Consider the following 14,632-nt stretch of genomic DNA (forward strand, 5'->3'; position numbering starts at 1 on the left):
CCACCACCACCATAACACCATCATCCACCACCATCATCCATTGTCCATCGTAGAGTGTGTGAGTCGTCTCGGGATCCAAGATTGATCGTAAGAGTTCTTGACAATCAAGGCCATGTTTGCCTAAGTCTCTTACATCACTTGGTGAAGACAAGTGTTTAGTATAATACTTTTTATTTTTAATCTTTTGCACTTTTTATTTGGTTTTGTATTAATGACTTTAATAACTAGTTACTTATGTTGAAGGTGATCTTTCCTTATCGTTTGTCCGTGGTGTCTTGGCATTATTTTACTGTCTATATAAAATAAAAGATTTTCACCATTCATATCTCCACGGTCTATATGGAGGTATGTTGGCTACCTGGTCGGGGGTTAAGGGAACGGTTTGGTAAGGGTCTTGCCCTTGTTCAGCGTTTAGAGGTCCTGATTGGGACCTGGGTCAAATTTAGTAGGATCTCCTTCAATGCCCATAGGTATTGGATGGCGGGGATCCAAACTCTTTGACCCCCTCATAAGTTAACTACTATTAATACTATAACCCGGCTATTTAGGACTGTATCCCTGCTGACTCAGACTACTTAGCCGAGGGTAACGTCACCGCCAAAAGCGGGGCCTACCACAATTTGCATTAATAACTTAATTCATTATCTTTCAATAATCCGACCCTTTAGGATTGTATCCTTGCTGACTCAAACTACTGGGTTGAGGGTAACGTCGCCTTCAAAAGAGGGGCCTACTACAATAACTAAGATAATCTCTTAAACAAGTGCAAAAGTGCGAAAATAATCAAAGGTTATACTAATACACGTGTCGGATCCAAGTGATTCATCTTGTCTATCTGTTTTTATTTTATTTTTATTTTCAGCATTTAGTTAGTTTTTATTTTTCTTAGTTTAAAACATTTTTCTCACTTTTTGATTTGATTAGACATTGAGGATAAACCGGTATTAAAAGCTCTTGTGTCCTTGGACGACCTCGGTATCTTACCAACACTATACTACGTCCACGATGGGTGCACTTGCCCATATGTGTGTTTAGTGTTAGTGAATATCGTGTTTTATAAATTTAAAACTTGGCTAAAAGTGTAAAAAGGGGCTTAAATACTCATCAAAAATATAACACACTTCACGCACATCAACGCCTCACGACAACTTAAGATTCACGAAAGGAATTATACTACGCACGATTTAGAGCTGGGAGCTGTTGTTTTCGCGCTCAAGATATGGAGACATTACCTGTACGGTACCAAGTGCACCATCTACACCGATCACAGGAGTCTCGAGCATATCTTCAAGCAAAAGGAACTAAACATGCGTCAACATCGACGGGTCGAGTTACTGAACGATTACGAATGTGCCATCAAGTACCATCCGGGCAAAGCCAATGTTGTGGCCGACGCCCTCAGTCGAAAAGATACTGCACCTAGACGCGTACGAGCATTACAACTTACCATCCAGTCTAGTCTTCCTGCACATATACGAGATGCTCAGGTAGAAGCATTGAAACCAGAAAACGTCAGGGCTGAGGCCTTACGCGGCTCAAGGTAACGGTTAGAGCAAAAGGAAGACGGCGCTTATTACGTAACAGGGCGCATCTGGGTCCCACTCTATGGTAGCTTATGAGAACTTGTGATGGATGAAGCGCACAAGTCTCGCTACTCAGTACATCCTGGTTCAGATAAGATGTACCACGATATCAGGACTATGTATCGGTGGCCTAGCATGAAAGCCCACATAGCAACTTACGTCAGCAAATGTTTGACCTGCGCAAGAGTCAAGATGGAATATCAGAAACCATCAGGCCTACTCCAGCAACCAAAGATACCAGAATGGAAATGGGAAGAAATTTCCATGGATTTTGTTACTGGCATGCCTAGATCTCAACGTGGGAATGATACTATTTGGGTGATCGTGGATCGACTCACTAAGTCTGCACACTTTTTGGCTATTAAGGAAACAGACAAGTTCTCTACTTTAGCAGACATTTACTTAAAAGAAGTGGTTTCGAGGCACGGGGTGCCAACCTCCATTATTTCCGATCGTGATGCACGATTTACTTCAGAACTGTGGCAAGCGATGCACAAACCTTTTGGCTATCGATTAGACATGAGCACAGCCTATCACCCTCAGATGGATGGGCAGTCTAAGCGCACTATCCAGACCCTAGAAGACATGCTTCGGGCATGTGTTATCGACTTCGGCAACGGCTGGGAAAAACATCTCTCGTTAGTGGAGTTTTCGTATAATAACAGTTACCACACCATCATTCAAGCCGCTCCATTTGAGGCATTGTACGGGCGTAAATGCCGATCACCTCTTTGTTGGGCGTAGGTGGGTGATAGTCAGATCACGGGTCCAGAACTTGTAGTAGACGCAACGGAAAGAATTGCTCAGATACGACAACGAATGGTGGCAGCTCGTGACCGTCAGAAAAGCTACGCTGATAAGCGCAGGAAACCACTCAAGTTCCAGGTTGGGGATCGAGTGCTACTCAAAGTCTCACCATGGAAAGGTGTTGTTCGTTTTGGCAAACGAGGCAAGCTCAATCCGCGATATGTCAGACCGTTTGAAATCATCGAGAAAATAGGCAAGGTGGCCTACAAACTGGACCTACCAGCAGAACTTGGTGGAGTTCACAACGTATTTCACGTGTCAAATCTGAAGAAGTGTCTGTCAGATGAGACCCTCATAGTTCCTTTGAAGGAGCTTACTATCGACGATCAGTTGCGATTCATCGAGGAACCTGTTAAAATCATGGACCGGGATGTTAAGGTCCTCAAGCACACCAGAATACCTCTTGTTCGAGTTCGTTGGAACTCCCGTCGTGGCCCAGAGTTCACCTGGGAACGAGAAGACCAAATGAAACTCAAGTATCCCTAGTTGTTCAAGAACAATGCAACCACTACTGAGGCTAAAGCTACTACAGAGTTTCGGGATGAAATTCCAAATCAACGGGGGGATGATGTGACACCCCAGGGAAATCAGTAAACAACACATCTAGCTTCCTCAGTAACCGCGTGCTAAATTTCGGGACGAAATTTCTTTCAACTTGGGGATAATGTACAACTCGTATTTCAAACCCTTCATTGTACTTGATGTGACTTGTTTGAACAATGTGTGATTACGTGATATGTGATTTTGAAATGAAATGTTATGTTTGTATTATGTGAATTTATGTAATTCGAATCACACAATACAACCCGATCGCACAAGCCCATTCGGGCTACACTCCTTGTATCCGAACCAAGGGCAACCCATGATGGGTTCGGCCCACTCCCTTGTGTCGCATAACTCATGAGGAGAGTGTATACTCCTCATTAGTTGCAAATCTCATAGCACACAAACCCTAATTCTCTCTCTCCCTCTCGAACCCGACGGCAACAACATCTCCATCTCTCGAAGCTTTCTTGTTCGGATCCCTCTTCATTCTACCTTCTAATCGGTTAGTGTTTTTTTATTATTGATTTCATGTTGAATGATGTTATGATCTATATGTATTGCATGGTGGTTTAGGGATGGTATGTGTTTGATTGTGATGAAAATTGATATGGTATGATGTTCATGAAAATCTGTTCACATGTGTAGTATATTTAGATCATTGTAGAATTGATAATTGTATGATGTTAAAGAACCGAATACATGATAATCGGCTGTGATATGTTATCACTCGGATGAATGTTGTGATGCTATGATAGGGTACATGCTAGTAATCAAGAACATGAGTCGGGTTAATGTTATGATCATCGTTAAACCTTGTATTTGATTAGGGTTCATAGAGATCTAATGCTAAAACCCTTGTTTGATCGAATAATTGTATGATTGGAAACTGTTAGCGTTGTTAATTGATAAACTTCATAAATGGAAACCATATAACTGATTGCCATGAATTCGGGATATTAAAAACTGATCGCACAAGCTCCTCAATCGTACAAGAGCCAAACGTACAAGCTCCTTAAGCGCACAAGCCTTTGGATCGCACAAGGGCTAGTCGCACAAGACTAGGTACAATCACATTAAGAAAAGGGTACTGTTTAGTTATGCATGATCGCACAAGACTTGTGGATCGCACAAGGATTGGGCCACACACAAACTACTTGGACTTTATTATACTATTGGGCCTCAAAGCCCAAATTCAATCGCACAAGTCTTGTTCAGTCGCACAAGCTGAACTGGACCGCACAAGGTTATTAAACTGTTAATTGTTTGGGCCGCATAAGTTGTTGGGCTTATTTATACTGGGTCGGGTATGTGTTGGATCGCACAACCCGTTGTGAGTCGCACAAGATGTGCTGGACGCACAATAGGTTGGGCCGGTTATCTTTGGGCTTCGTTATTAAACGCACAAGATGCTTGGGCTCGCATAAGTTCAACGGCCCAATCATCCGAGTCGCACAATGTGGGTATCATGTGTGTATTTGACTGTTAACATGCTTTACGTGTTTGCCATGATCAATATGTGTTCGAAACCTGTTAGCTTATATGCAAACTTACGTGCACTACTTGAACCTAGACCTAACTCGTATGGTAACCATGTTAGGACGTGGTTGACCCCTTATAGCTCAAGTAACCTTTTCGTGTATCTGCCGAGCAAACCAAGGTGAGTTCACACTCTTCCCAAGGCATGGGATTCCCAAGGGTTGGGAATGGGTAAACGAACTAAACGGTAATTACGACCATCCTCCGTGGGTAGGATGCCAAGAATACACACTGGACCAAACCTCTATCATGAAGTCCCTCATTTATCGACTTAATCGTCGAGGCCTATGGCGAGTGGGTCATTAGTTAATAGCGCTATTAGGTTTAACAAACCTCACACCGTGTCGTTCGAACGGGCGTGTACTAATGGACTATGGGCAAAAGGGTCAATGCTGATAGACATTGACTTAGGGCACCTCTTACATTTTCGTAGCAGTCGATACACTCGGTCTGGTAACACATGGGAAGCCCCCACTAATCTTCACAAACATGTCTAGAGACCGCGATACGAATTAATACGATACATGGTTTACAAAACGAACATATGATTTACGAAACAAATACCATAACTAAGCAACCAACTGTGAACTCGCTCAACTTTGTTGTTGACTTTCTGTTACATGCCTTGCAGGTCGTTAGGTACTCACGGAGCTTGCACAGGGAGGCGCGGTCGTTGTGGGACATGGCAGTGTGTGCCATGCTAAAAACATTTCTTTATTTCGTACTTAATGCTTACATTGGGTTTTTACAATTATGCTTCCGCTAAACACTTAACCATGCTTTTGATTTGAAACATCTTTCATATTGTGTGGTTGAATTTTACTTATTACTTGTTATGTTCAATATGATTGGTGGCTTGATCCTGGTCAGTCACGCCCCCAAGCGGTGGTACTCCGCGTGTGGATTTTGGGGGGTGTGACAAATTGATCTTTATGAATGTCATCATTTGTTATTTTGGTTGCACACAATTTTTCTAGAATTATGGAAACTTATCAATCATAAATTTTAAAATTACGTCCTTCCTTTTAATGAGTATCAGAATTATGGAAACTCATCAATCATAAATATTTATATTACCTTTTTATAATTTAGTAAACATTGACAATTTATAATTAAAATTGAAAATATTGTTACCAAAATTATGTTTTACCTTTGGTTATAAATAAGTCCAATTACTTATGTCTGATACACATCCCAGCTACTGACTTGGTATAATTCGAGTTCATAACTTCTGGTACGAGTATTATGAGTTTCATTTGAATTCACATGGTTATTGTATTTTTTATTTAACATATTCTGTTTTTATAGACCTTTCTTCCCATTATTTTTATATTATCATCGTCAAGTTTTCTAATATTAAGTTATTTTCTTGAATTTCAGAGATGGAACATGCTGCTGTCACACTTCTGAATAGTGTTGATCTTAATGTTGATGATTACGCTATCAGAATCCGCATACTACGGCTATGGACAAGACCTTCCTTCAACAATCCTAAGAAGATTTATTGCTACGACATGATTTTCATGGACCAGGAGGTTTTTTTAATGGCAATTCATATAATATTTTAATATGAATATAATGTCTGATTGTTTTTATTTATTTTTATTATACAACGCTGTGTTGTAGGTCACCAAAATGCAGGCATTTTTTTTACAAAAAAAAAAAACACTATTGCTTATGGGCATTTGCTGAAAGAAAATCAGTGTTTAACTATTCGTAATCCTTCTATGGGAGAAAACCGTCAGAAAGTCAAATATGTTCATAGTTCGTTCAAGATCAATCTAAATGACAACACCATTGTCGAGGAATCCAACGAACCTGTTGGTGCTGAATGGGGATTTGATTTTTCTCCATTTGAGTCTGTTGTGGAAGACCCTGATGATGACGGCAAGTCATTCAAAAGCCATTTTGGTATCTTTTTAAAAATGTGTTCTTCATATTTAATATTTAAATATTATATTTTTAATTTTTTTTAATTAGAGTGATGTTTTTACGTTTTGTAGATGTTATTGGTTTTGTGGTTAAGTGTCTTCCGTCAGAGGATAAAACTGAACATAATAACGGCAAAGATGAGAAGAAGGCTACCTTTATTCTGAAAGATTTGCAGTACAGTCTTATACATACATAAATTAAATTCGGTTTATTTCATTTTTTTTACAACTACCAACTTAACTTTATAAACGGTTTGTTGTAGCAGATTTACGTTACTTTATGGGTGGTTTATGCTGATCAAATTATAGAATTTCAAAAAAACCATAAGGATGAAAAGAATGTTGTTGTCGTTGTTCAGTTTGGCAAGTACCGGTTTTGGGGAGGTATATTTTATATAGTGACTGTCAAATTTCAAACAACTTTATATTTAATGTATTCACTGTTTTATTTTTTTTTTTTATATGTTTCTTTAACTAAACAGGAAATTTGTTTGTCTCCAATTTGTATACTGTAACTCGAGTGTTCATAAACACTGAAATTCCCGAGATTTTGGAATTTAAGAAAAGGTACGTATTCTTATTAAGTTTTTGTTTTATAGTATATTTTGTATACATATTACTGTCACAAATGTTATTATTTCTGTACAGTTTCCTTACTCAGCTTAATACGTCAACGTCTTCCGGTTACTCTGGATTGAGTTCCCCTGTTATGAAGTCAATGGCTGAGGAGTATCTATCTGATATTTCCTTTAGTACGATTGGAGAATTAAGCGAAATATCCGAAGTATTCTTACAATTATTAATATTTTTTATTATACTTTTTGTTTTTTTTAAACTATTATAATGCAGTAAATTATATCTATCTACACAGCAAAAGTTTGTTATTATCCTGGAAACAATTAAAAGCTTTGCTTCAGAAGACTCATGGTTTTACAATGCATGTAAAACTTGCAACAAAAAGGTTCTTACGAACACTATTTGCAAGGACAAGGAAGATGGAAGTCAAGGATATGATGAAGTAACTGTCTTTGAATGCCAAACTGATCGTTGCAATAAAAGGACTGTTGTGTCTGTTCCCAGGTTAAATTAGTTGATTCATTTATGTCTATATTATGAAAGATTACTTATCATTAACACCATCTTATTTGAAAATTTTTTAGGATCAAACTTCTAACACGTGTTCAGGATTGTACCGGGATTGTCACTTTGACGTTGTTTGAACGTGAAGTTGTTAGACTGCTAAATGTTAACGCAAACCAGCTTTTGGATAATAACATGGAGGTAATTTATATTTTCGAAATATAAGTTTCCTTAATTGCTTTATACGTATTTCTGTTTTTATGTTACATTGATAACTTTATAAATTATGTCTCCTACTTATTGTGGAACACATTTATAACAGTTAGCCAGCGAAGGTGTGACAACCCGAACTTTCAAGATTAGTAACGTTTCACCTTGTGATCTTAACTCCTCGTTATTCCTCTTCAATGTGTTACACGTTCCGTGTTTTTATAATTCTGTTAAACGTATAAGATATCCTTTGTTAAACAAATACACTAGTATCATTGGGCCGAAATTGTATTGGGCCACAGTTATAACCTGACCCTAATCACTAAGTCTAGTACCCTTATATTGTTGCCTCACTCTGGTCCAAAGCCCAAACAGGAATATCACTCAAGTGGGTTCGGCCCACTTGTTCCAATTATATATGTATATATTATCATGCATCTCCCATATTAACGTAAAAGATAAGCAAACCCTAGCAATACTCCTCTTGCATTCACGGTGACCAGCAACAGGAAACACCCCCTTCGAAGCCTTGTGTGCCCGAACAACTCCTTTTATCTTTTGGTTAGTGATATTACTGTTCATGATTGAGTCGGATAGTTATATTTAATTATGTGCAATATGTTTGTGTCTTGTATATGCATCACAAGGAGACATGACTATACTTGTTAAATGTATTTAGATCGGCTGGGATCGGATAGGATTCTTGGGGTCTAGGTGATGGTTTTATGTATGCTTATGGTGGTTTGATGATTAGATTAATAACTATTTGTCATAATATATGAACATGTGTTAGGTTAATATGATATGTAATATCAAGAATCGGTTAGTATATCTATCCTGGTGTACTTGCATTCTTTAAAGATTAAATTGAGGATATATGTGCTGCATGATATCGAGGTGTGCATGTGAATAATGTGGGAATTTATAATCAATTTTGATATAGATGTAGTCTAACGGTCCAATAAGGTGAATGGTTTGGTTAAAGTTGATAATCTTGGAAAAAAAATGGCGGCCATGTGAGGTAGCCTCGATCAAATCAAACAATGTGACATCCTGGCAATGTTTTCAATAGTATGTGAAATAATTAATTAGATGGTGTCTTGGTTGTGGAAGTTGGGACCTGTGTATAACAGATATAGTATTATTTGTGTTTATGAACTCAACATTATGGTAATAATAATAGTAATAAATGATAACCTATATAACTAACCATGCCCGATGATAATATATATGTTGGGACCTGATGATGTGTGTTATTAGATGATTTGCATGATTGTTATGATTAATATTATGTGAATAAAATGATGATATATAATCACATATAGTAACAGCGATTTACTTGATGAAAGTGATGATATATGATCACATATATAAGACGAATTATATTCAAAAACTCAATGAATTGGTGATTAGTTCGAGAAGTAATTAACAGGGTATTCAGATTTATAACACGGGTAATTTGGGTTTTGCATGCTAACGGGCTGCGCAACAACTTATCACAGTCTGTTGGGCCCAAACTCAACTGGGCCAGGTTGTCTTTTATACTAGTAATACCAATATGTGATAATCTGAATGTTTTTCCATGTGTGTTAAGTATGAATAATTTTGTGGAAAACGTTTTGTTGGAATGTTAATGGGTGTTGGGCTGCACCGGGTTGGTCGCGGACCACAATCAGTCGCACCTAAGCACTCGCACTTTAGTTAAGAGCCGTACACTTATAATGGGTCATTTTGGTTTGGACCGTATACATAAATTGCATGTGTCTGAACTCGTGTTGTGAACTTGCGTGAACTGAGATGTCATACGTGCTACGAGATGATCAATATGTGTTATCAACTTGATAGAATGAGTGAAAATTCATGCATTAGTCTGATTGATACTGATAACCGTGTTAGGATTGGTTTGAGCAACTTGAACACGTAACTAGTCTTACCGAGCAAGTCAAAGGTGAGTTCACTGCACTTTTCTAAGCATGCGTCCCGGTGGTTTGGGACATCTGGTAAACGTTTCTAAAGGGGATACTGGGTAAACTGTTTAATTGGGATGTTGGTTATTGAACACAGTATAAATCATGTAAGACCCCGTACATCTTCCGTGTTGCTGAAGAAGCAACGAGGTATTTAGTTGATAGCGCTATTAGGTTTGGCACCCTCACACCGGGCCGAAAGGACGGGCGTGAACTAATTACCTGGACTTCATGACCAATGCCTAGTTAGAGGCATTGGGGTTGGGCATTCTCATTGTGTACATATAAGACCCCTTACATCTATTCAAGGTTGTTTGATACCTTGACCTCATGACCAATGCTTAAATGGAGGCATTGGGGTTGGGCATTCACATCTAGTCGCCACATACGGTAATCGAGTTAATAACAACATCAAGTCAAATCGTTGAACTGTTTTATACACATAATTGGTAACTAAACTGGTTAACAAAACTTCGAACTCACCAGCGTCGTCTGACACACTTGTCTGCATGCTTGCAGGACTATAGGGTTATAGCATTGGGAACCTGCTGTCTGGAAGGCTGGAGTGGTCATGGGTCGAGATACTTGGAATTGCAATACAAACCTAATGGTTATGTACACATGGTTTATGAAATACTTAACAAATGAGTTATGCTTCCGCTGTATACAATGAATGATATGTAACGTTTTTTAATACTTTATGTTAATAAATGAAAGCTTTATTTAAATATATGTATGAGTTCAGTGTAATTAGTGGCTCGTTGTTGGAATGTCACACGCCTAACAGGGACTTTCCCTAGGTGGTATTTTGGGGGTGTGACAGTTTGGTATCAGAACCACTGGTTATAGTGAACTTGGTTTTAAAACGTTTTTATAAAACCAGACTATAACCGAACAGATCCGAAATCAACCATGACACTCAGCTCTAGATTGCAAGGTTCGTCTCTCGTATACTCATTGTATTGCATAACCAGTGAACACTTACATATGATATTGCATGTGATTGCACGTTTAGCACAACAGTATGAATTCATGTATTACTTGCATGTGTTATGTGACTGATAGGGTAGTATTTCCCTAAATATTCATGACTCGCGTTTTGTGATGTTCTTTGCTTACTACTCGCGTTTGAGGAACCATTTGACATGAGTTGAGATGAGCTGAGATGAGCTTGCAAATCACAATATTATTGTGGGTGCACACATAATAATAATGTGGGGTGCATGTGAGTCCCAGTGAGACTTAATGAGTGAAAAAGGGGTTCTGTTCCGTTCTTTGATCGATGTGAAACACAACAGTCTATAAGAGTCATAACAGTGATTATCTCTTACTTGAACGTGACCTTTTCACTCCTCTCTAAATCCTTTCGAATCTCGATGCTATCAAGGCTTACTTGAACACCCATCTGAACGCCTAGCGAACTGTGTAGAATGTTAGGTGCTTGTACGGACATCCCTGAGCTGGATGTTGCAACGACAATGATTGGTCTATACCTTTCTCACTTTTCTTCGTCTGCTGGAACTCTATGTATTGACGTCTTAGACTCCGAAGTGTGATCACCTCTGCAACACTCTCGCAGCATACCACGTATCACTCAATCGACTTACTAGATCGATGGACAAAAAGACAAGCGTAGTATTTTACCAACCTCAGTATTTGGACAACCCTGATTACCGGCAACAAACACCAGCAAATTGACTTCAACTGAATTTCTTAACTCTAGTCAACGACTCGTGGGAGTCAACTCTTACGAATCAATCGGGACATAAGCGATGACAACAGATTATAGTGTGAAATATGTGGCTACCAGCGTAGTGAGTAACGCGTGGCACGTGGCACTGAATGTGAAAAGATGGACTTTAATGGTGAAAGATTGTAGGGCTCCGTTTCAAGCAACGACATTGGAGGCAACAGTTGCGGCAACATCAAGGTACTCGTAATCGTAGTCTACAGCATGGAAACGAAGGTGACATTGACAGGGATTGGTTGTTGCTAAGTCAAGACATCAACAACCAAGTGAATAATGATAGTAATGGGAACCCTCGCAACCGTAACAACAACACTGGATATGATGCTTGTGGAAGGACATTTAGGATTGGCGTAAGCGACGCCAGGCATAGCAGCAACATGGTAGCTTGTATGGGTAGCTGTTCGTTTCGTCTCTATTCTGCTTGACCCTGATACTTCTTGAAACCAAACCTGATGTGGAATCGGCTGATGGCAAGTCAAATGAAATCTCATATATTCGTTAGGGTGTAAACACGACCTTGTGGGACAAGTGTTCGACGTCGACCTTCCTTCTACTATCCTCGATGGTTACAACGCAGTAGTTAATGTGAATTGGTTATCCAGGAATCACGCAGATATACCTAGTGAGGAGAAAACTTTGTATGGAGAATCGTTATTTGTTCTAAAGCATCAGAGTAGTGCAAAAGTTAGCGCCATTTCAGCTGTGAAGGCCAGAAGTGTCTACGGAGGGATTACTCCGTTGTGTTAGCAACCGTTACTGATGATAGGGCTGAGGGAAAAGAGGATCGAGGATCCACCAATTGTTTGTGATCCCTCTCGGTTTGTTACATGAGGAACTTTCGGGCTTACTTCCACAACTGTTAGGCATAATCTCAGTTTAATCTCACGCTAGAAGCAGCCTTGATCACTCGTACTTCATACTGCCTTGCACCTGGAGGGTTGCAAGAACTGTCTAGTCAATTTCAGGAGCTACCGGGTGGGAGTTTTAGCGATCTAGCTCCTTGTTCTGGGGAGCCCGAGCTTTATTGTGGAAATGAAGGAAAAGTCTTTTCGTACATATACAGACTACCCCAAGGTGGCAATCATAGACCGTCACCCTCTATCTCGCGTCGACAACCTGCTTGACCCGCTGCAATGATCAAGCTTCTATTCGGAAATCGACTAAAGATCAGACTGTCACTTGATGGAAGACCCAGGGGAGGATGACTTCTAATATGGCGTTACAAGCACAGTACGGCCACTACGATTTTCTGTTCTCGTTGTTTAAAGTTACCCAACACACCAGCAGCCTTAGGGATCACATGAGTAGTATGCGCCAACCCCATCTTGCCAGATTCGCCAACCGTGTTTATCTAGAACGTTTTGAATCACTTCCAGGAGAAAGGAGCACCAAGAACGGCACCTGTATTTCATCGTAAAGCTGCTAGGGGAGGAGCATCTACGTGCGAAGTCTACCTAAGTGTGACTTCAGGATTCGGGAAGTACACATTTTTAGTCATATAAACAACGAAGTGGGAATACACGTGGATCTTGCTAAGATCCATTTTGTTAGAAACTGATCAACATCAAAGATCCCTTCGAGGATACAGGGGTTTCTTGGTCTCACTAGATACTATCGCAGCTTAATCACAAGATTTTCGAAGGTCGCACAGCTTAAATCGCTTTAGCACAACAGGGTGCTGTGTTCGTGAAAGACAAAACAGGAGGACGTCTTTTCAGCTTTCGAATCCCAACTCTACAATGCACTGAGCACCGTCTTTACCTAAGGGTACGAGTGATCTAGCGGTATACCATGACGCTCCGAATCAGAGTCCTAGTTACACGCTGATGCAACACGAGAGAGTGATGACTTACATAATGGTGTTACGAAGAGGAACTGCACGACATACAATCTGCGGTGGAAACCGTGATCGTTGGATTTGAGTGGGAGGTATTACTTGTACAATACCGAATGCACTACTTAGACCGAACACAAGGACCTCCCGTGCACCCTGGTTACGAGAGAGTTAAATCAGTTAATGGCATCTTGGATGGAACTTTTGAATGAATACGACCGTGAAACCTGGACGTGCATGAGCTTTGCAGCTCGCTATCCACTCTAACATACCTGATCAGATTCACCTTGATCAAACTGAAGAACTGAAGGAAGAGAGTTCACAAGATTGACCCATACGGGGCATGGGGAAGCAACCTTTGGCAGGTCGGACGATATTTGCAACTTCATGGAACGAATATGGACCTCACCATACAGCAGTCTTAGGGAACTGGTGCAGGCAAAGCACACGGGTTTCGATATCCTATTCATTTGAGTTTTGATAGGATGAATTAAAACCTGAAGACCATGTACAGATGATCGGGCCTGAAGGCCCACATAGCAACGCATGAGAACGATGTTTCACTTGTGGGAAAGTCAAGGTGGGATACTAGCAACCAGAAACGCATATATGGAAATAGGAACAGACTGCCATGGATTTTATCACCGGTCTACTTACAACTCCTGTTACCTCTGAATTTGATCTATGCATGATTTATGACAGACAACACACAACACCCTTGACTCACATCTAGACATGAGCATTGGACAAACAGTCAAAGTAAACGAACCATCCAGACACTCGAGGACATGTTGTGAGCAAGTGTGTGATCGACTTTAGTAAGAATTGGAAGGATACTTACATTTGGTTAAGTTCCACCGCAACAGTTACCATTCTAGTAATCGGACAGCTCTGTTTGAGGCATTGTATGGACGATAATGCCGATCTCCTTGTTGGACTAGAGTGGGTGACAACTTAATTACTAGTCCAGGACTGGTACTCGAAACTCTTTGGAAGGTTGTTTGGATCGGGAGTCGATTGGCGGCAACGCGTGACAGTCAAGCTTAGTTTACGATACGTTAGGACGTATGGATTTCTGGATCAAATCGGTGACACGGCTCACAAGCTCGAGTTACCTGACGAGTTAGGTAACATTCACCATGTCATTATATTTCAAATCTATAGAAGCGTTTGTTCGAGGAAACATTTGTGATGCCTTTACTAGACAAGTTGCAGTTGCCGTGGAGTCTATCGAAAACATGGACGAGGAAGTCAAGGTTCGTTAACATAGTCGAATTCCACTCATGAGAGTTCGTTGGAACTCAAGACGTAGACCAGAGTTCATGTGGGAACGCAAAGATCAGACGTAGCGGCTGATGTCACTGGCGAATTTCGGGACGAAATTCCCT

The 14,632-nt window shown here is 40.1% G+C and overlaps 1 protein-coding gene across 1 annotated transcript; it reads left to right on the forward strand.

Annotated features, from left to right (window-relative positions):
• The first annotated feature begins 6,199 nt into the window (after positions 1-6,199).
• LOC110866940 (replication protein A 70 kDa DNA-binding subunit B-like) lies at positions 6,200-8,642 on the forward strand. The gene is made up of 8 exons (XM_022116084.2): positions 6,200-6,383; positions 6,476-6,552; positions 6,670-6,787; positions 6,886-6,970; positions 7,052-7,187; positions 7,275-7,483; positions 7,564-7,684; positions 8,637-8,642. The coding sequence occupies exons 1-8, from the start codon at positions 6,200-6,202 to the stop codon at positions 8,640-8,642; spliced, it is 936 nt and encodes a 311-aa protein (XP_021971776.2).
• Positions 8,643-14,632: the final 5,990 nt, after the last annotated feature.

The sequence above is a fragment of the Helianthus annuus genome, chromosome 7, assembly GCF_002127325.2.
Source record: "Helianthus annuus cultivar XRQ/B chromosome 7, HanXRQr2.0-SUNRISE, whole genome shotgun sequence".
Classification (NCBI taxonomy): domain Eukaryota; kingdom Viridiplantae; phylum Streptophyta; class Magnoliopsida; order Asterales; family Asteraceae; genus Helianthus; species Helianthus annuus.

What these genes read in the sequence shown, in the direction of transcription:
- LOC110866940 (XM_022116084.2), top strand. Translation starts at nt 6,200, where the DNA reads ATGGGAGAAAACCGTCAGAAAGTCAAATATGTTCATAGTTCGTTCAAG. An exon ending in CAAGTACCGGTTTTGGGGAG is followed by an intron (nt 6,788 to 6,885) that starts GTATATTTTATA and finishes TTAACTAAACAG; the next exon opens with GAAATTTGTTTGTCTCCAAT. An exon ending in ACTGTTGTGTCTGTTCCCAG is followed by an intron (nt 7,484 to 7,563) that starts GTTAAATTAGTT and finishes AAAATTTTTTAG; the next exon opens with GATCAAACTTCTAACACGTG.